A 23,687-nucleotide genomic window follows, 5' to 3' on the forward strand; every position below is an offset into this window, starting at 1 on the left:
TCTCTCACATGGCTGGAGGAAAGGGAAGAAATAAACTAATAATAATAGTGTATTTTAAGGTAACATCACTTAAAAAGATAGCAATGCCACCCCTAGCTACCATCCAAAATGAATAGAAGATTTTTTCAAAGAAAGTTAATACATATATATTATACACCTATATATATGTGTGTGTATAGGTGTATAATATATCACAAAAATTCAGAAATATTTATACATTTTTAACTTTCTTTGAAAAAAATATTTTATTCATTTTGGATGGCTGCTAGTGTCCCCTTGGGTCAAACTATAAATTTATTTCTCCTGAAAAATATTACATAAGTAGAAACCTGAAAATGTTTCTCTTCTAAGAAATATCCCTTTCTGTGAAATTTATCAACCTGTGAGATCTCAACAGTGAAAAGAAAAATGCACTAACTATCACTCTAAACTAACTGGTCAAAAACTGGTCTTTTGTGAACCCAGAAAAGCATCCATCATCCCCACTCCATTTCATTGCTTCCATGTGATCCTTTTTTCCTCCTACCATGCTATGTGAGGAAGACACTTAAAGCAATCAAGGGAAAGTAATCCCCTGTGAGCCAAGATACTTATTATCTTGCTTATTTTCATAGGGGATTATTTTCTGTTTTCATGAAGTTAAGATTCAAAGCAATTACATCATTTGCCCAATGACCTACAACCCATAATACTAAAACCACAATTAAAAATTAAAACTCAGGTTTGCTGTATCAAAACCTATGCTCATTCTAATACTAAGCAGCCTCCTTAAATTTAGTTCAAAGTTGGTTTCTTAAAAAAAAAAATACTAAGATACTCAGATGATATCAAAAAAAGTCAAATGGTAGCATAAAAGAAGAAAAGGCAAAAGAAGAAAAGGCATTATATAATACAGAGATTCACTCTAAATTAACTCAAGCTCAGTGGAGCCACCTTTCTTGATATCAGTCTCTGGACACATAATCCCATTCCAGCGCTCTCCCTGAATTGTGCCTAGATTTAATGGGTATGTGAATGTCATTATGTTAAACAAGAGACCCAGGGATATCAGAATAAACAGGCTTGGAGATGGCAGGTTCTTCCAGTCCTTTATAGGAGGGCATGGTTAATATACGATTTAGCCATAACATTGAGAATAGATTCTAACACTGAATGAGTATTTGCTGGTGGTTACTGAATGAATGAAATGAGTGATTGGAGTCTGGTAAAGAGGATAGAAGAGATGGTAGATCGATGTCCTTTATTTCCTCTTGAGGTTTTCTTTCAAGAGTGAAATCAGCTATTAGAATCCCAGGGATAAGAAAAGTACAGACTGCATGTGAGACCCTTGAGAGTATTAAGGACTATAGCATTTTATGCTGCAACCACAGCACCTAACAAAAGGGAAGTACTCAGAAATACTGCTAAATAAGTAACTGAATATAACAAGAATATAGGTATGAAGAAATTGGCATTTTTTAAAAAGAATGAAATAATATTTTTAGTCAAAATCCTAATCAGCTAAGGGAGTCTCTGAGACCAAGAAAGTATGAATTGCATGTAGGATAGAAGCTAGAAAATCTATAGCAAGAGATATGTAATGATGACAGTTGGACCCAAGTATGGATGGACCAGTGCCAACCTACAAAATCTCATGGAATCACAAAATGACAGCGTGTATTCATCACTCAAACAAGCAGCTATTGCAAGGGATTAACTTTCTAATAAAACAGAGATTATGCAGAATGAACAAATACTGAAACAACCTACAAGTCAGCCTATACAGTAGCAAAAGAAGGTCCTTGATCCATGTCACAGGAGTGAGCTTAAAAATATATGTATAATGTATCACACATGGTGACCTTCAATAAAGTTCTGTATAAAGGATGGAAAAGTATGGAAAAAAGAGGAGAGAGGGAAGACAGATGAATGTCCCTAACATTTGTCTAGGATAGAGATTTCTTTATTATTTTTTTTCAAGGACCTTTAGTTATTGGGTTCACCAGAGGGTCTTATTATAAGGCATTGGTCTAACTCAGTAGAAATAGCACGGATTAAAAGTCAAGGATGGTCAAACTACAGTAGAGCACCGTTGGAACTCTCAAGTGAAAAGCTGGTACTGGTCAGGCTTGGTAGTGCAAGCCTGTAATCCCAGCAGCTTGGGAAGCTGAGTCAGGCCAATAGTGAATTCAGCCTCAGCAAATTAGCAAGGCCCTAAGCCACTTAGTGAGACCCTGTCTCTAAATAAAATGCAAAGGTGAGGAGTGGGAGGGGATGTGGCTCAGTGGTTGAGTGCCCCTGGGTTCAATCCCCAGTACCAAACAAAAACCAAAACCTGGTCCCTGTTCCTTTAGCCCAGGCCTTCATGACATTCTCCCTGTTTTCCTTTACAGCACTTCTAAATGTCAATTACTAAGCCTAGCAGTTTAATGTTCATGTCTCTCATTAGACTTAAGCTCCTTGAAGACAAAACTCAAGTTTGTTTTGCTAGGTCCTATTCTCAGGAGCTAACACAGTCTCTGAATTTAGGAAATTTTCAATGTATAATAGATAAATAAAATTTTCCATTGTATTCTGACCTCATCATCATAACAAAATAACTTTGAGGAGGTTGTTTTTAAGTAACTAAAGCAAGTTTCATCTGTCATTCTATACAATAGTATATTCTATGTAACTGATTTCAAGACATCTGCTAGAAGTTTTAATATACATTATTAATGAGATGTACATTTTATTAATCTGGAATAAGGTATATATGAGGTTACAAATTTTAACCTGTGGTTCTAAAGATTTAATTTAGCCCAAACTCTTCAATTTGCAATGAATAATTTGGGGCTATTTTAAAGAAATAGTTCCGAATTGCTTAACCTAGGTACAAATGCAGTTATCTGAAACCTGCTGTGAATTGAGTCTTTCTAGAACATTCAGTTTGCACGACAGCTGCAGTCCACTGCTAATGGAAGCTCCTATAAGAGGTGCCCTAAACTTCTTTCCTTGTTCACACTGAGTATGTACAACATATGAACTTAATTATGACTTGTGTACTGTGACAAAGAGCCATCCTCAGGCTCTGTGACACCAAATGGCCCATGAAGGCCAAACCTTAAGAGAAACTGATATTCTTTTTTATTGTTGTCATTCTGGAAGGGTCTACTCCTTCTCTTACAGTTAAACAATTAAACCACAGTTGTCAGTTTCCACTTGGCTTTCAGCACACCTGCTTTAAAAATTAATTTCTGTTTTAGTCTTCCATGGATTGTTTAAGCTCTTTAGAGGGTAAACAATTGGAGTAAATTAATGCAGGGTGAAAAAGGCCTGAAGGTGACTACTGTGAACAAACATATGAACTTTAGTTCTTGGACATTTTAACATTTATTTTGGCTTCTGAATGTCTTTTTGATTTTCTAGCTTTCTGGTTATCATCCAGATTAGTGAGATCGCCAAAATACTTTGCTTATTATTGGAGTTGTAGGAAAAATTACACTGAAATTCCAAATCTTTGCATCTCTACTAAATATGCTCTTAAAAATAACAGCTTACCTTAGTGAATGATGTGTTTTATATGATGTGTGATGGCAGACATGAGACTCAAACTCTGAACTCTAGAGTCCAGGGACTTTTATTACTTCAGGTACATAGGGTGCACACTACATGAATTGGTAAAGCAGAACTAGTCAACAAAGGTTAGGACTAATTGTGTACTTGGTGACTTTCAGACAATCAGGAAGACTTGCTTATTTCCCAAAATGCATTTTTCAAAACAAGGATAGTTTCAACAAAATCTGTACAGCTCACACATTTTCAACGCACTGAAGTATTTTCTTCACATCTTGACTTCTCAATATGGCTTGTGTCCAGTCTATTTTATTCTTAAGCCTAAAAGAGAAAGTCAAATCTATAGGACAATGTTAAGCGCCCATTATATTAGCACCATGTCAGATTTTTTTTTTTTTTTGTGTGTGTGGGGGGGGGGGTAGTGGTGTTGGGGATTGAATCCAGGGCCTTGTGCATGAGAGGCAAACACTCTACCAACTGAGCTATATCCCCAGCCCAACCAGGTCAGAAATTTAACATTGGCTATTACTTTTGAAGTCACAGTGACTTTGACATCTGGGGCTATAAAAAGCTGAAAATGCTGCACTACTTCCTTTCTCAAACAAGTTCAAAACTTTGAGACTAATAATGCCCCCATGCAAGTGAGCCACAAAGACTGATATTGGGGATACCCAGAGCATGCCCCCAAACCCTTTGGAATCACTGTATTTCTGCCATTTACTAACCAAACTACTTATGTTGCTAGTGTTGATTCTTCTGACTTAATGCTAGACCATTGACTTCAGTATAAAATATTCGCTACTCCTAAAAAGGTAATGAGTTAAACTGCTCTCAGCCATTAATACATATCACTGAATGAATTTTTTCGTCCTCATTCTTTGCTGCAGCTTACCACATAAAAGGTTTAGAAAAAAAGGTGTGTGTGGGTATGGGTGTGTGTGTGTGTGTGTGTGTGTGTGTGTGTGTGTGTGTTACTGAGGATTGTACCTAGCACCTTCTGCATGCTAGCCAAGCACTCTACCACAGAGCTACATCCCAAGCCCTTTTTAAAATTCCATTTTGAGGCAGAGTCTCACTAAGTTGCCCAGACTGACCTGGAACTTGTGATCCTTCTGACTCAGCCTCCCAAGTAGCTGGGATTACAGGTGTGTGCCACAGTGGGCTGAAAGAAACAAGATGGTTTTTATTAAAGTAAAGTAGAAAGGGACTTTTGGAACATCAGGCAGACTGAACCACAGTAAGGTCAACTGAGGATGCTCTAATGTGATTCTTGGCCACAGAGTTCCAATTAGGGGTAACACAAAGTGCAGGGGAGAGAGCAGTAGAATGTTTATGTCTATGAGGTGGAGGGAGCTGTTGAAAAGAGTAGAACAGAAGAAAATGAGACAATAGAAAGAAGTTGAAAGGCCAAGTGCAAATTTAGCAATTTTGACTAAGGCTGGCCTTATTTTAAAGAGATTATGGATTTCTGTGAAAGGAGAATATTGACAAATTATTCCTAGTAGGTTGACATTTTATTTAATGATTGCCTGCTTACATATTCAGCACAAATGCTTATTAATGAAACCACTAATGTATAAAGATTATTTATCTGTTTCTTAAACAAAAATGGTATTGTATCAGCTTCACTGAGTATGCTTTGTGTGGTTTGATTTTCTAATTAGCAATTCTTAGCATGATTAAATGCTAAATACACAGCTGTGTAAAGCTTCAGCTGGTAGTAACCAGTAGTGCCTAATACTGACTTTTTAAAGAGAATAACAAAAGTACTCAAATACTGGATATAAAACTTTTGAGGCCCTATTCAAATGAAAGAAATAAAGTTATCAATATAAGCATTGATTGTATACAATAGGTGAATAAAGCTAATAGTTATGTAGTATTCGTTACTTCTGTTGAAAAGCTATGTGGACTAGAGCAAAATCAGCCCTAGCTTAAGTAGTATATCCAGTTGAAATCACATATGCATACATATGATTTCCATTAAACTATAATTTTTTAAAAAATTAAAATTTATTACTAAGCAAGCTTATCATACACTGCACCATCTACATTAAAACACTGTCATCAGAGGCCCATACATGATTTGAAAACACACCAAAAATGGATTTTTGCATTCAACTGAAAATAAGCTGTACATAATCTATTACATAAGTAAATTCTTTTTATTTTTACCTTTCTTATAACATCTAACAATCCTAAATAGTTAAAAATAATGGAGACTTTCGTATCTTCATAACAGAAAACAACCATATTACACATCAGCATAAACATCTTGAAATCTATAAAGATCTAATAGACAAGCCTCATTTTGAAGATTTATTTACAAAACAAGTTGCTTAAAATTTATCGGAAATAACTGTTAGGGAAAAAAAATGAAAAGCATTTGAAGTTTACCAAAATTAAGTCAAAATTTGCAAAGAGTTGAAGCATTTTCCTGTACTTTCAACTTTTTCCTTTTATAAAAAACATTTTCAATATTTAATAATTTCTGTATTACAAAAAAAACAAAACATTTAACTTCCAAAAAGGATTAACTAATATATACACAAACATATATATACATATGTATATGTTAGTTTATCCTTAAAGATATACACATATATGTATGTATAGATGTGTGTGTATGTGTGTGTATGTATATATGTATATATGTGTATGTGTGTGTATGTATATGTATGTATGTGATGTTTAATGTGCCCTAAAATTCTCTTTAAGGTTACAGTTCAAGAAAAAATATTTTCATAACAATGGTAATTTAATTATATTCTCTGGAAGAAAATGTGGTTTATGAATTATACAAAATGAAATCGGGGACTGAATTTTTAATCATTAGTTTTTAAAAATGCTATTTCTAATTATCATTTCTGATTTACTAGAAAAGTCAAAGTTTCCATAGTACATACATTGCAAAAATCAGTCCTTTTGTAGGCCTCCCCCTTGACCACCCCCAAAAGGCCCCACCTTTATGAAATACTGTACATCTGCTTGACTTTGCTTCCGTCAACATAACTTCACCAAATATAAGAATGTTTCAAGTGAAGAATAGAAGTCTGCATTTTAATATATTAATGGTGCTCAAAAATATTCTCTTTCACATCATCACTGAAGCAGAAGAAACTTTAAACAAACCGAGCCTCACCATTCACCTGTCCATAATTCATATGAGCAAGGTGATCTTCCCCAGGACCTGCAGTGAGAGGCTGAATGTATTCACTTGGTTCCCACTGGGTGCTCTGCCAACTTTGGCAATCAGATAGCCACACAGATCTAACTGGATTGTCAAAGGAAAGTGTGGATTATTATACAGTGCAGTTGTTCATTGTTATTTATCTGCTTTACATTTAAGATTGTCCAGAGATATAACCAATGCAAACACACTGGGAAACATCAGATTCAGCAGCAATCATAATAGCTGGGCCCAAAACACCACTTGTTCTGGTCACCCTTTACTTCTTAGGTCATGACTTCTCAGAACCTTGGAGGCCCGCCCTACCACCCTACCCCTTGACTTAATTTCTACACAGTAGAACACTAGAGACTGTACATTTCTATGTAAATGATATCACTTATGTCCATGGTATTAGTACAATATTCTGGGAGTCCCATATTTGAATAACTGTCTCTGACTTTTCCTATCGACACTATGTTTACAGTTTGCAATGTCAATTTGACATCTGCACTTGTATATCCACAGGCTTCTCAAATTCAACATGCCTCAAACTAAATACAGAATTTCCTGCCAACATGTGTTCATCCTTCAGTCTGTCTCTTCAAGGAAATGCCATTGCTCAAGCAGGTTTGGCCTGTTTTCTTAAAATCCCCTGTACTTGACTCCAGCTCAGTCAATTCTACCTCCCAAATAGTCTTAGAATCACTCTACTTCTCACCACCTCTGAAGCCACCAAACCACGTCTGAGCTACTGCAACTTCCACTCACTTAATCCTCCCTGTCTCCTTTCTTCCCTTCTTACTTTCTTCACAAAACAACCAGCATAACCCTTTTAAAAGTAAATCCAAGCATGTGCTAGCCCACTTAAAACCTCAGTATGAATTCCAAACTCTTTACAATGGATAAGAACTAATCTCTGCTCACCTCTCCAAACTGAGTAGAGCCACCTTCCCTCACCTCATGCCATCAACTCTTCAGCACCTGGATCTCTGCCAGGTCTTCAAAGCACTGGGTCCTTCCCACTTCCCCTCTTAGGTATGGGTGCACTCTCTCTCCAGTGACTACCTTCCCTAGAGGCACTACTATGATCATCTGGGAAAGCAGTGTGTGTTTTGTTTGTTTTTTGTTTTGTATTTTACTCTACAAGAACAGATGTGGCACAAAGAAACTATAACTTGTATTTAACATTGTTAGCTTAATGACTGGCCCATATTGGGACCCAATGATCTGCACTGAATGTGAAAGAAAATGGCTATCCCTTATTTGAGTAGTCATTCCTTTGTGGTTGGCAAATCTTTTCACTACCACACATGTGAAAAAGTTCTAAAAGGACTTTGCAGCGAAAAAGTAAATGTCAAATCAGCTTAGTTGATCCTTGCCATGGTCCAAAAATGGTGGTAGGAGAGTTAATTAGCCTCAAAGTTTTAATATTTATCAAGTTACTTGGGCTGTTTTCACTGATAAAAAGTTATAGTGTAAAAATAATTGTATCTCTTTTTTTGAAAAATGAATATAATTCATTCATTCATTGCAAATTTAATTAATTAATTTTTGCAAAATGAATTAATGTAACTTCAAGTTACAAACACTGCAGGAATTAACATGAAAGTGGGTGGGATGTAAAGAATGACTCAGATCTCAAAGACTTTTGCTTCCTCCATTACTTTTTCTGGAAGATTTAAAATTTTATGGAACCTAGAGTTTTTCTTAAAGATCTATGCAAATTAAATCTTTTCAACTGCTATAAAAGACCAATTTCTGTAAATCTAATTGAGTATAAAACAATTCAATTCAACAGACATTTATTAAGCAGTTGCTATATTCAATGAAGTATAAAATCAGCTCAACTTTGGTAAGTTTATTTTTACTATATTATAGATCCTGGGGCTTGGGGGAAGCAGAAGGAAATTGAAGAAAAATAAATAACATCTACAACATGGCATTAGGCTTCCCTCTTGCATCTGAACAACATAATTCTCCTGAAAAGCCACCCTATCGAAAATCACCCACATGAAATACTACAGGCGAAAGTTAATGACCACTTTAATAGGAAGTCTCTGAAGTAGAAAAACATTTCAGAGAAAAGCAAGATCTGCCTTTTGATCTTCCTCTCTCATATTTCAGTGCACTCTTACCTCTCAGAGTACTTTCTAGAATGGATGCTCTGTGAACCAACTAATTAACTGACTATATTTATGTTAATATAATCAGAATTCTTGAATCTACTAAACATGGTTCCTACAAAGAGCAATAAAGGCTGCTTTACAAAAATATACCTTGACACAGAGCAAAAAAAAAAAAAAAAGCAGTAGAGATGAATGAAAAGAGAGAGAAGAGTTTGAAAGAATTAGTTCTGAGGTCTTTACCTCCTTCGAACAGGACTACACATGGACACTGTATTTAGATTTACATCTTAAAGCAAGGGTTGGTAATTCTCCAGAAATTTTGTCTGATTTCACAAAATGAAATTCTAAGGTAATGAACTGACCAAATGTGCAACAAAATCCAGAGTTTTTCTAGTTCTTGAAATCAATATACATACACATTTTCTTTGGTACAATTTACACTGAAAATAATTCTCTAAAACAGGAAAATTTGTAATTAACTTGAAAAAAAGGTGTTTCTCACAAAACACATTATAACACAATTAAAATTTCTGGATCACAAGATTCAGATTATGGTTGAGTTTAAAGCAATGGCTCTCAAAGAGCAGACCCAATAGTATCACATCACCAGAGAACTTGTACAAATTATTAGGCCCACACTGGACCTACTAAGTGACCTACAATCAAGACTTAACATGTATGCCATAGAATTCTGATCTAAACAATACTGAGGAAAGGAAATGAGAGTACAAATTATACAAAAGGATATATCATACATATATACAGGAAAACATAAGGATGAAGATTGGGATTGGTTGCTGGGTCTGTACCCTCAGTTTTAGAAAACATTCAACTTACTTTTAAGGTTTCTACGTTATGTAGTCCAGGCTCATTGAAGTTTGACTATGGACCTGAGCCTGGGCAGGAATTCAGACAAAAAGGACAGATGTCATCAATTTGCCTGGAGTTTCCCCTCAGTTCCCTGAGGAATAAGAAACACAAAAATAGAATGGACAGGTGTATAGGCAGCAAAGAGAGGCTGGAATTCCAGCTGTCTGGCTCCTCCATTTAAAGGCCTGAAAAATCACAGACATACCCCTAAGTCTAAAGAGGCCAGCATCTGGAGACCCTCAGAGCTACTCCCTTAATTCTTTCTGCCCTTGAGAAGACATATCCATCAGTTTCTGCTCATTTAAAAGACACTCATGAGGGCCTAAGACCACATCTTTCACTTGTCAGATTCCTTCTACTTCCATGAGAACAATAATGTAGGAAAGATAAATAAAAATCCTGAAGCAGTACCAGAGTCAAGTGCTAGAACAGAGATGAATGCCTCCCCTACATCCATCCTACACCTCCACCCAGAAACTATTCTTCTATGTGCTATGTGGAAAACAGGGATTGATCCATGACTCAGTAATTATGGATTATCATAAACTACAAGAGTTACTACAGCAATAATAACAGCAACATCTACCACCACCAGATCTAGCCACAATTGTTATCCACCAAAATCCTCTTGGGTGAGTACCCTCATGTTAATAGGGCTGACTCCTTTATCCAAGAATTGCATGAAGACCAAGATTCAAAGTCACAATCACTTGGCTAAAGAAAAAAAAATAACGTGTTTTTTTTTCTCTTTGCAAAACACTGTCCAGTGTCTGGAAAGCTGGTATAAAATATTCCATAAACAAAACTAGGAAGTAGGTAGTTTGTTTTCAGTATCACTGATTCTTCATAAACCGATGCTCACTTCATCCTCTCTGTCAAAATCTGCACTCAGGAAGAGATCCAGCAAACTCATTGGCAGTAGCAACTTTAATTTCCAAAATAGAACTATTTGGATTGGAATGAGAAGTATTTATTGAAAATATCATACCAAAAATATTGGTGCCAACAGTAATTTATTTGCAAAAATTGTCATTTGTAGAAATGATCTGTTAAAAAATATTTCACTTACCATTGCCAGTATTTCAATTAATATGTAAATGAACAATTATCTGGGGCATATTAAAGCTTTAAGACTTAGCAGAGAGGAAGAGGTGTTTAAAAATCATGCCAGGCCCTTAAATATCAATTATCAACATGTTTTATTTGAATTTGGTTGTATATTTTGTTCTCATATTAGAAAATGCTTTTATACTCATAAAGCCTATAGAAACAATAGATAAACTGTTTAAAACTACAATGCTACTCAGAAAATTATGGTATCAGTGAACTGAACAGTAAGGTATTGATGGTTTCAACAGTGCCTGATTTACTTCCTGGGTAGATTCACTTAACAAGCAATCTAGTTTCTTACTACAAAATAAAGACAAAAATGTATAAGCTACAAAACTACTGCAAATACATCTGCAAGAACATTTTACGTTAATGAGTTCCCATAGGGAATCTATTATTTCTGCTCAACTATCATGTTGTATTGAATATCTGAACTCAGAGTTAATAAATAGAATGAAATTATTAGTCTCTTCCAAACACTGTAGTCCTCAATTTACTGATCCCCAAATAGCTACCAATATAGTATAATATTACTATACAGATGAAGACATTCTATAAAAACTATTTGTGAATGATGGGATCTAAATTAGGAACCCAACTATGTAGGATATATATTTTGATTAATAATACTTATTTTAAAACTAGCACTTTAATCAATATGGTATAATAGCTTTAATGCTGTCTCAGATTTTAAATATCATGAGATAATGTTAGAAATGTAAATGTAAAATATTATTAAAATGTCCTTGATTTTCCATAACTGCTGCAACCCTGCATCAGCCTTACAGCACTAAGGACTCTAGTCCCACATCCCAGCCTAGGAACTCCATTCCTTAGTGGTGAGATCAGCTTTCAAACACCACATGGACAGTAAATAATGGCTTCCATGTGAATTTCCATGTGAATCAATGAATGCTGAAGACACACAGGAAGGCACTCTTGTTTATTTCTTGGTTTTATTCTTCTCACAATCTTATCTCCTCACAAGGGGTTTATCTATTCAATCTGTTGTTTTTTCTTTCATTTTCTAGGTAGTCTGGCCAATGACAAAATGACAAACAGTAGTTATTTCATGATCCTCACCTTGATCTCCTGCTATTTCTTTGTTTTCTCTCTTTATATGTATATATTTATTTATTTTTGGCACCAGAGATTGAACCCAGGGGTGCTTACCCTCTGAGCTACATCTCCAGCTCTTTTTATGTTTACTCTGTGACAGGGTCTCACTAAGTTGATGAGACTGGCTTTGGCCTCCTAAGCTGCTGAGATTACATACTTGGACTCATCTCTTTTCTTATTTCTTACTATCTCTCTGCTCAAGACTATGCTTCCTTCAATTAAAAATTCCCAAAACAGGAAAATGAAGATGCTCTTATCACTCCTTACCAGGCATTAAAGCATCACTGAAGGGCACCTAAGAAGTACCATGCCACCTAAAATCTTCTTTCAAGACAGAAATAGCTACTCCCAGGGGCTGGGGATGTGGCTCAAGCGGTAGCGCGCTCACCTGGCATGCACGCGGCTCGGGTTCGAGCCTCAGCACCACATACCAACAAAGATGTTGTGTCCGCCGAGAACTAAAAAATAAATATTAAAAATTCTCTCTCTCTCACTCTCTCTCCTCTCTCAAAAAAAAAAAAAAAAGAAAGAAAGAAAGAAATAGCTACTCTGTCATTCATTACTATCCCTGTTTACATGCATATTTGGAACAGAGTAGAGATTATTTTAGTTTACCAATTGAGTGATGTCTGGCTTTCTCTTTTCTAAGTATCAATAACATTAAAATAGGTATAACAGTTCATTAAAATAACTTAGCCTGGAATTTTTTTATTGCTTTATGGCTGGGATGGTATAAGGACCTCCATTTGGAACAAACAGATAACAATGGTTATAATAACAATATTGTTGCACTAGCCAAATCATCTAATTTTTTGGCAACTATTTCTATTTGATATAGTTCACTCAATATTAAATATTTATTGAATGCAAACTTTTTTTGCAGGCACTCAGTGTGCAAAAGTGAACAACGCGGGTATCTGCCTTCAAGATGGCCATGTTCTGGTCAGAAAGAGTGTGGTATGGAAAACCAACAGTGAAGGCAAAATGGTTCAGTACTGTAAGAGTTGAAAAGTGGCAAAGATCCAACTACCTGACAGGGCCAAAGCATAGGCCAATGGGAAATCACCCAAAAACCATCACGTGAAATGTTTTCATTTTAATAACTGAAAGTTTCCTGAAGTGAACTTGTAATACAATATACTGGTATTACCAGTATATTGTATTACAAGTTATTACAAATTACTGTTATTACCCTCCAATAAAACTACTAAAAGCTACAATCACTTTCTATTAGATTTCATTCACTTTTAATATTTAAAGGACCTACTCAAAATAGGGACCTATTTAAAGGTCTTTGTCTTGGCCAAAGCAAAGCTTATTTATTTTTTTGCATCCATGTTTTCTACTGACCTGCCACGGCATAGCACATAAAACACTGTACTGATATGGTCCAATCTCAACCTCTTCCCCTTTATCCACATCTTTTGGGACTCCTTACATGGACACCCAAGTAGTTGATACTACACCGAGAGGGTTCCTCCAGGAACAGTTCCAACGTGCATTTTAAAATGATTCTATCATCAAGACACTCTGTTTCTTCACTTTTAACCAACACAACACTTTGGAATCAAAAGCATTTGGATTCAGTTGATTCCTATTAGCAAATCCTTAACGAACTAAAGTCCTAAAAAGAGAATCATCTAATGATTACTTTAAGCACTAACAATCTTTTGAGATATCAAAAATAAAAAATAGCAAAACTGCTCTCTCTGTATAATTTTGTACACAATTATGATTGTGTAAATGGAAGAAAAAATGAGTGACAAGAGGGATGGACATCTTGACAAACTAATATACAGCAAAACAATCCACATTATACAGGCTGTGTGGCAGAAATATTAAATGAAGCTGATCTAGATACTCTCTATAAAGATTCTTAAGACTCAACCCTTATGAAAGCTTCTAAAAATGTCTTTTAGAAATTTTCTCTACCTTTTCATTCCAGGTCGTGAAATTCAAATCCCTCTGGTCAAATCATCTCCAGACATCTGGAAAACTCAATCCATTCCCAGTGTAAGATAGCAAGGAAATTAACAATTAAGCCATTATTAGTGAACCGTGTGTTCTCCCTGGCTACTTGCTGCACCCTCTTGTTTAGTGTCAAACCATGCCTTGTAAATAATACAGGCATTTGAAAAACTCATTAACTTTTAGAACCCCGTGGTATAGTTTATCATCTCACATAAATCAACTCGAGAAATCTCAGTAGGAACACAAGTGTTCCCAAGCACATAAAACCTCAACAAAGTAAGGAATAGCTAAAAGACATATCATTTTTCAAATACTCCCTGCTGAAGAACTATAAATGGTCTACTGAAATGAAAACAGCCTTTCAAACTTAGAATCCAAAACTTTCAATGCTAATAATATACTTATCTGTGTCCTTAAATTACATATAACATACATGCCATACATGTATGTCTGTGTGTGACCCAACTACAAAGCAATTGTTGCAAACAGAAAACACACCTGAATAAAATCACTACAGAAAGCCTGAACGGGAAAAAAGAGCAGCAGAGTCCACAAAGTAGGCCAAAGCCCATGTCAAACAAGATATTATGGCAAATCAAAAAACTTTTGAGTGTTACCTCATGTGACCATACGAAGAAAACGCAAATGATTTTGTTTTTAAAGTAAAACAAACAGTGAAGCTAGTCAGGACATCAGGATGCATGGGAAGCAAGATAGGCTTCGACCATAAGGGGAAAATGCTCACATGCTATGCATCTTAATGAAGAACAAAGTATAAAAAATGACATAAAAAAATTATCTGGACTTAAACTGTGACATTCAAGTTGCTGCAAGGAGTAGATTCCTTTTCATAGTGATTCCTTCTTCAATAAGGTGATAAAAGACGAAAGAAGGCATCCACCAAATCAAACCAAAATGAGCTGACTGAGGGCACTGCTCTCATTGGGGGAGAGAAAGACCTGGACAGAATGAGGCTGATCTGTATAACATTATAAATGACTCCATTACAGTCAAGACAGACTTGCTTACCAAATCTTTTAGAAGGTACTTCTAAAATCTGATTTTAGGTACCTTTAATTAGGAGAGTGATATCACAAGGTGACTCTGGTAGAGAATATATTAAGGATTCACATTGGACTTGGATAAATACATGAGTGGCTGAGATAAACTGTGGTTAATCCCTATCCCTTACAGTTGTCAGAGAGCTAAACAATGACACTAGCTCTGGTGGCTGTATCAATTCAAAATGCTAGCACTGAACAGGATACAGATCTGGCTATTTCCATGTTTCTATGCTACATGAAATATATCAAGGTATTTCTTCTCAAGTATAATTCTAATGGTTGTATTAGAAAGACCATAGGTCATATATTCCAAACACCTTATTAACCCATAAAAAATTCTGCCCAGTGATTGTCATTATCTGATACCTATAGGAGAAAATCTGAATTTACTATTCAGCAAAGCTCTGATAGATTTGTTTGCATAGAGTACCCAGAGCTGGGGAAAAACAATTTAGCAGAGTTGTTTTGAGTAATTATTTTCAGAGATTAAGAGTAGAAATAGTTTCAGTAAAGAAAATTCTGGAACAAGTCCTATGTTTCCTGGTAAATGGCATCAAATGTTGAGACAGCCTGAGATTAGAAAACCCACAACAGACATGTGTTTGGCTCCTGCTGGTTTAGGATACCTAATTAAAAGCAAACTAGGATGGAGAACAGAACATTCAGGGATTCACTGATAGCTCAGCAAAAAAAAACTGAGGTTTGGCAGTGAACAAAAAGATTATCTTAAAGTGGCATTAATTCTGTCCTTGAAATGAAATTGCACTAGAGCATGATTTCCTTAAAGAGTTACATTTCCTTACAAATTTAAATTAGTTGGTTGTCCACTTTGATGGAAGTCAGTGCCTCATTTCCATTGTAGGAGATAAACTTTCTAGTGATTCTGACTTTCCCAAGAAGAACCTTTATACCATCAGTTTATGTTAATTTGAGTTGACTAAACATAGAGACCTGTGATTGTGCTAGTTGAGGAAAACAAATAGTTTAATAACTTAATTTAATTGTTTAATTTAAACAAATAGTTTAATTAAAAACAAAAATTACACTCATTAAAACTAACCATCTCACTAAATTCTCTTCATATACTATAGTAATTACTTAAACAAAAATCTATTTCCCAGATAGTCTATTAACCATATGGCAGAGAGGCCTCTTGATAATATGGAAATGCTCATTCAGAGCAGGAATGTGTCCAGGGGAAGTGGTGGATCAGCAAATTAAGGCACTTTTGTATCCTAACTGCTTTTTCAAGTAGCCTTAGTTACGGAACAACCCTATCTCTTCTGGAAATCAAAAGTGACCTTTACATTAAAAAAAAAAAAAACAATTACCAAGAAGTTCAGCAAACCTTACTTCTGGTAGTGGGCTGGCCGGTTTGGTGAGGATTCCTCCTACATAAACAACGTTAGGCAGAGTGGGTCTTGGAAACTCCAGTGCCACGTCAGTACACAGCATCCACAGGCTGGACCCATGAACCAAATCATACATGGACTTCTCCGGCATCAGGTTGTACTTCTGCATTATCCTTTCATATTTGGGAAGAACCAGAAAGCTGACCCCTAATCTGGAAATGAGGTAAACGCCGGTATTTTTCATCCTTTGCAGCAAGTTCATGCGGTCTGTGAGGAGTGAGTTAAACTCTGGGACGTAAGCTAATGGAGCAGGAGCTCCCACTTCAGCAGGATACCAAAGGCCAGTTGAAAATACAGCATATTTAACCCCTAAAAGATGGGCTATCACAAATCCACACATATCATTTGGGTCTACCAGCAGCAAATCAAACTTTTCTTTTTTCAGACTCTGGATTAGGGCTTGGTTGCCAACTATCATGTCACAGTTCTTAGTATAATGATCCAGTATGTCAAACAGTTCGACTGCTGTCAATCTCCCGGAGAAAATATTCCGCATTTTGGACTGCAGGAAAGCGTCCGAGGTGGTACTGTTGAAGATCCCTGGGTAGCGCTGGAGGCTGTAATGATTAGATGGGGCGATGTCTCTGCCTTCAGAAAGGAGGAACACTGTGCGGTGGCCCCTCTCATGCAAGGCTGAGGCTAGCGTCTTGAAAATGTACATATGGCTTTCAAACATAATTGGCGGCACGATGATGATTTTGGCAGCCCTCGCTATCCCAACAGCGCTCCACAGGAGCATGAAATACAGAGTGTAAGACTTCATAGCTGTAATGACAACCAGAGAACAACTTAAAACAGAATACAAGGTTTACTATTCAAAACAATGTACAAAGTCTATGTTTTTCAAACTATCTGATGATCCAGTACTTTTAGAAATTATGCTAATATTTTTTCTAATTAAGCCTTCACTTTAAAATGCTAGACTGTTTAAGTACAGAATTGGAAACAACGTTGATACATATTTAAAATGGGCCAGTCTGAATGCATATAATTTCATGAATAACCTAGGATTTTATAATTTGAAATAAAACATAAAGTTGAATGACATGTGATATTTCTTCTTTGAATATAACCTATGAAACCGTATGAAACCACTTATGTTTATCTCCTAATTGAACATAAATGTTAATTCCAAGAAGAACAATCGAAATTTTTTATTTCCGGGTATATGAGCATACATGTTTCTTACTTAAATCATCTAAATCAGCAATCACATTCCCAATTATGACCAAAGCATACCAAACAGAACAAGCTTTAGAAAACAATTCTTTTAAATAGCAGTTCAGTAACTCTGTAGAAAAGACTTTTCTCCCACAGGAAAACAATTATCTTTAGCGTATATTTCCCTTCTACTAAACATCATTAAATATCCCAGAAGACTGCATTTGTGTAAGTTATATCAATTTGCTGATGCATGCTAAGGGTGTTACTAGGAGAGAAAATTTTTAGAAACGTTCAAGAGGTACTGCATGTCAGAGAAGGGACTGATGAGGGAACATGTCTCAGACCACACTTCTTATGTTCTACCTTTAACTTGGATGCAGACTGCAAGTCAGATAATGGCTGTACATCCCAAGGCTAACACTTCTACTCTTTAATGCCAACAGATTTTGTGTAAAGCCATCCTCTATGGTTCTTTAGAAATGAACACATTACACATAGGGTCCACATAGAGTGCAAATACTTCCAACCTTACTCAACATAATTTATACTTGGACTCTAAATAGAGAAAAGGTCTAAGCAAGTGAACATGCAAACTGAACATTTTTATATCAAGGAACAACTTGGAATGGATTTTTACATACATCAGCAAATCTACTCCTATTCATATTCATTTTCATTTAACAATACTATTTGAAAAAAAGTTACACCTAACTACAGTTTTAAATAACTACGCCTTCTCAAATACTGCCAGAGACCTAAAAAAACAAAACAAACAAAACACAATGGGCAAATCTTGGATTCTTCCAATATCAAAACTGAACTATAAGTTAAATTTCTAGATGCTTTTTCCCTCCCATTGGCAGAAGAAATAAAAGTAATAAATGTATAATGTTAAATGTTACTTGCATACAGGGCTTTAAAAATACACAAATTTGGGGGCTGGGGTTGTGGCTCAGCAGTAGAACACTCACCTAGCACATGCGAGGCACTGGGTTCAATCCTCAGTACCACATAAAAAATAAGTAAATAAATAAAATAAAGGTATCGTGCTCAACTACAACACTCTTTCTCTCTCTCTCTCTCTCTCTCTCTCTCTCTCTCTATATATATATATATATATATATATACACATATGATGTTTTTATAGCAAAGTTGTCAATTACAAAGATCAATAAGAAAGAAGCAGCAAATCATGGAAAAAATTTCTAGGACATTATTCTACTGTATTGCCTCATGGATGTGTCTCTCTGATGTTGTCTTCCAATTCTAGGGAAGAAAAAAAATAGGGATTTTACATGCTCATGTTAGGAATTTCAGGAGTGAGATTTACACAAAAACAGGCATTTCAGGTCCTTTGCTGTCACTGTCTGCATGTCGCAGAAGATGTACTTAATGGTGGACAAATGATAGACAACTCTTCTCCCTACTGGGATTTGAACCTTGCTGAGCAGACAGCAGGCACACTCTGTTCAGTCACAAACAACATCATAACTAAAAACAAAGAAAAACATAATAGTAGAGGAACAAGTCTTTTCATTGTTTCTTATCTTGTTCTTTCTCCTTTTGTATTAATATTTTATTTCAGTAATTATTACAAAGTAAAAATAAATCACCAAAATGGTGGTTTTTGTTTTAGTGAACTATGGCTTATGATCTATAATAATGCTGTCCAACAGAACTGTCTGTGAGGATGAAAATATATATCCTTGCCATCCAATAAGGTAAACCCTACTCAACATGTGACTACTGAACAGTTCAAATGTGGCTAGTGTGACAGAGGAAGTGAAACACAAATTTTACTTAATTTAATTACATATGGTTTGTGACTACTATACCATAGTCACATACCTAGATTCTGAAAGTCAACTACTCAGAAGTACCAACCTTCATGTGGCAAAATACTTATAAAAACTACCTCCTTTACATGTCTTCAAGAAACAATACCAACTGCCAAAGAAGCATCATGCTATTCCACTACGTAAATACAAATGTAATTATGGAAGATTATAACAGCAGTTTAATATAAATATCAGAAAGATAACTGCAGTAAGTAAGAAAATGACTAACAAAACTATCAACAAATGTTGAGATTTTGCTAGTCCAGAATGATCTGAGTATGTCTCCTGGAAAAATGATCTTCAAACATATTATACTGTATCAGACCCCAATTTTAACACTGCTTTTTATCTTTATAGTAAGTGGTTTTAGTTACAACATAGGATGTGGCACCAAAATTTCTTACCCAATATAAACATTGATTATCATCAAAACACCCAAATAAGAACTAATTGATTCATACAATGATGATTCCAGATACCACATTGTTAATTTTTAAAAATAATGACTCATTATTTTCAATATATGACATAAGACTACACCTGACATTTTAAAATGCCAAGGATATGTCTTTTTATTACATGAGGTAAAAAAATAATAATAATGCTGTCTCTTTAGTTTCTTGCATAATTACACTAGCATAGGCTTGGGCGGGGCTTTAAATGCAATATCATCCAAGAAATCAAAAGCATGAATCCACTCCTACTAATGCTTTTCAAAACTAGAAGGTTGGTGATAACTTAAGAATTCCTTATTATTATTTTTACTATTTAACATAATTCTGATGTTCAAGCATATAATAGAAAATAAATGAGGTACAAAAATTAGAAAGCAGGAAACAAACTTTATATTTGCTGAGATTAATAAGATTTTCTTCATGGAAAACCTGAAAAAAAACATGAGTCAGCTGATATCAAGGCAAATTGATAAAAAAAAAATCAATTCCCATTTACCATAAACACACACACATACACACACACTCCAAAAGTTTTAACTACTAGCAATAATTACTTATTCATATGATAAACAATTTATTTCCTAGAAAACAATGAGAATTATTCAAAAATAATAATTTTCAGAAATACAGAAATCCCTACCATTAAGGAAGGCTGTATTTTATGGAAGAAAAGTAAAAATTCAAGAAAAAACAAAAATACATGCTATATAACAATTTAGAAAATATTACCAAATAGTAAAATTATTAAATAGTAAAAAACAAAGCAAACACAATCACTTTCTAAAAACAAATGTTAGCCTTTGATTTGTATGGAATTAACCTGAGAATCTGAGTACTAAACATAGTATTTGGTTTGAGACTGATTTTGTCTTTCAATTTTAAAGAACTATTCTTGTATTTTCAGAAAACTTTATAAAAATCAAGAATTTTGTCAACTGTTTATTTTTTTGCATCTTAAGTTCATAGTTTTTCTCTGGAAAAAAAAAACAGAATACTAAAGGGAAAACAGAATTATATACATCATTCATTAATTCATTATTTCATACTTATTTAAATAATATACCTTATGCATAAATTTTAAAACTATTCAGAAACATTAAAGAAAATGACCAACTGAGAACCAAATAATGTAGGATCAAAAAATTTCTCTAAAGTATACATTTATAAAAACCATACTCAAATTTCTAGTAACATATGCTCCCAAAGTTAACAAAATTATTCTGAAATCTACTTGAAAAAGTGAAATTGTAAAAGCAAAAAATTAAACATTAAATGGAAGAAAAATGAAGAGGTTTTCATTTTCAGCTATTAAAACATACTACAAGCCAGGCACAGTAGCCCATAACTGTAATCCTAGGGGCTCGGAAGGCTGAGGCAGAAGGATTGAGAGTTCAAAGCCAGTTTCAGCAATGATGAGGCACTAAGCAACTTAGTGAGACCATGTCTCTAAGTAAAATACAAAATAGGGCTGGGGATGTGACTCTATGGTCAAGTGCCCCTGAGTTTAATACCCAGTACTCCCCCCCCAAAAAAAAATACCATAATGTTACACTAAAATAATGTTACAGTAAAAGTAATGCAGAGAGAGAGAGAGAGAGAGAGAGAGAGAGAGAGAGAGAGAGGCGTGCGCGCACTGGGTTAATATGAAAGAAAAAAAGGACCCAAAAATGTCTTTATAATATATGCATAAATATGTTACACTAAACTTGAACATTTAAATTCAGTAGGAAAAGAATCAATCCCTAAAATAACAGGATCACTCTTTAAATAACTAGAAGTTAGAATCATATTTCAAACTTTAAAGATAAAACCAATTTCAGGTAAGTTCAAGAAAAAAGTATACAAATATATAAGGAAATAAACAATCAAAATTTTAAAATGGGCAAAAGACCTGAACAGAACATCTAACCAAAGAAGATATACAGATTGCAAATAAGCAAGTGAAAAGATATTCAACATCATATGTCACTAGAGAACTGTAAATTTAAACAATGAGATACCACTACACACCAATCAGAACAGCCCAAATCCAAAACACAATCATCACCAAACACTAGGGAGGATATGGGCCAGTAAGAACTGCCGTTCAATCTGATGAGAATGCAAAATGGTATAGACACAGTGGAAAGAAGATACGCTCTTACCATATGATCCTGCAGTCAGACTTCCTGAAATATACCCAAAGGAGTTGAAAACATGTCTACACACAGATCTGCACACAGACGTTACTGACAAACCTTGAGAGCAATCAAGATGTCCTCCAGGAAGGGAGTGTATAAACTGTGGTACATCCAGAACTGAAATATTTTCTACCACTAAAGCAGAAATGAACTATCACGCCGTAAAAAAACAAGAAGGAAGAAATCTTAAATATATATTACTAAGTGAAAGAAGCCAATCTAAAAAGTCAACCATAATGACATTCTGGAAAAATCAAAACTAGAAACAGTAAAAAGATCAGTGACTGCCAGGGGCTGGAGGTAAGGAAAAGATGTCTAGGCAGAGTATAGGGAATTTTTAGGGTAGTAAAGGAACTCTAGTATTATATTGGTAGACACATGACATTATACATTCTTTAAAATCCATGCAGTGCCCAGCACCTCTTGGTGCACCCTAATGTAAACTATGGGCTTTGAACGATGGTGATGTGTCAGTGTAGGTTCACTGATTGTAATAAATGTAGCACTATGACACAGCATGTCCACAGAGTAGGAATATGGGAAATCTCCATTCTTTCTGTTCAACTCTGCTGTAAATTTAAACTTGCATTAACGATAAAAGTTTATTAATTTTTAAATGGTTCTATGAAAGGAGTCCATAATATTTATCTTATAGTTTAATATAATTATATAAGATATTATAGTTTTATTGCAACTATCTTGTATTTTAATATGACCATAATGTCATTATAATAGTTGATAATATTATTTATATTTAAAGCTACCTAAAAGAAAAACTTAATAAGAAGAAAATAAACTTTGTATAAAAAAAAGTGAATTGGGCTAACTAGAAAAAGTGAAGTGGATTAATTAAGCCAAAACAGATTATGGAGCGTGGCTAGCTGAATAGCCAGGTTCTCAAGACATTTAAGTCTTCCTGGAGTTGAGTATTATATTTACAATAAGATGAGCAAATATTCCAGTCATAACTGCCACCAGAGGTCAATTTTGGCACTACACCAAACAGGGAAACTTAACCTCTCTTCAAACACAAGTAAACCTTGGAAAATACCATCCAGCAAAATAAAGATTTTTTAAAAATATTTTTTTAGTTATAGTCGGACACAATACCTTTATTTTATTTATTTATTTTTATGTGGTGCTGAGGATCGAACCTGGCGAGCACTCCACCACTGAACCTCAACCACAGCCCCACAAAATAAACATTAAATACATAAAGTTTCAGTAAAATAAACTGACTGGACATCATTACTAGTGCTTTTAAATAAATATACATTCTATTTTAATAATTTTTCTCTCTTCCCCAGAACAAATTAAGCTCCATAAGCATAGGGATGCTAGTAAAATGTGGTAATTGTCATTCTCATTGCCTACCCAAGGTATTAAGTGCGCAGTAAATGATAATATTTGAGTAAATGACTGCAGGCGGGACTGTACACCAGGACCCCATGGACCACCATTAAGAGACCCATTTTTTTCACTTTAATTTTAATGACCAAACCTTCTAAACATATCCATTGCCTGACTTTGGAACAAAATTCTAAGTCAAAAGCTTTTGCCTGAGGCACTGAAATTAGTTACACTATCACCTCAACTACAGAGAACTTTCTGGGTTAAAAGGACAATGCAGGTGGAGGAAGAAAGTAGCAAGTCCAAGTGCAGATCTTACTAC

At 34.9% G+C, this 23,687-nt stretch overlaps 1 protein-coding gene across 4 annotated transcripts in view; it reads right to left on the bottom strand.

Annotated features, from left to right (window-relative positions):
- The window catches only part of UGT8 (UDP glycosyltransferase 8), an 82,146-nt gene that overhangs the window by 36,053 nt on the left and 22,406 nt on the right, over nt 1-23,687 (bottom strand). For all 4 annotated transcript variants that reach the window (XM_081304848.1, XM_081304846.1, XM_081304847.1 and 1 more), the window contains exon 2: nt 16,320-17,143. In XM_081304848.1, coding sequence (XP_081160974.1) covers nt 16,320-17,141 — 822 coding nt within the window. In that variant the 5' untranslated portion in view covers nt 17,142-17,143. The remainder of the gene's footprint in view (nt 1-16,319; nt 17,144-23,687) is intronic.

Source organism: Spermophilus citellus (assembly GCF_964194105.1).
Source record: "Spermophilus citellus genome assembly, chromosome: 8".
NCBI classification, from domain to species: domain Eukaryota; kingdom Metazoa; phylum Chordata; class Mammalia; order Rodentia; family Sciuridae; genus Spermophilus; species Spermophilus citellus.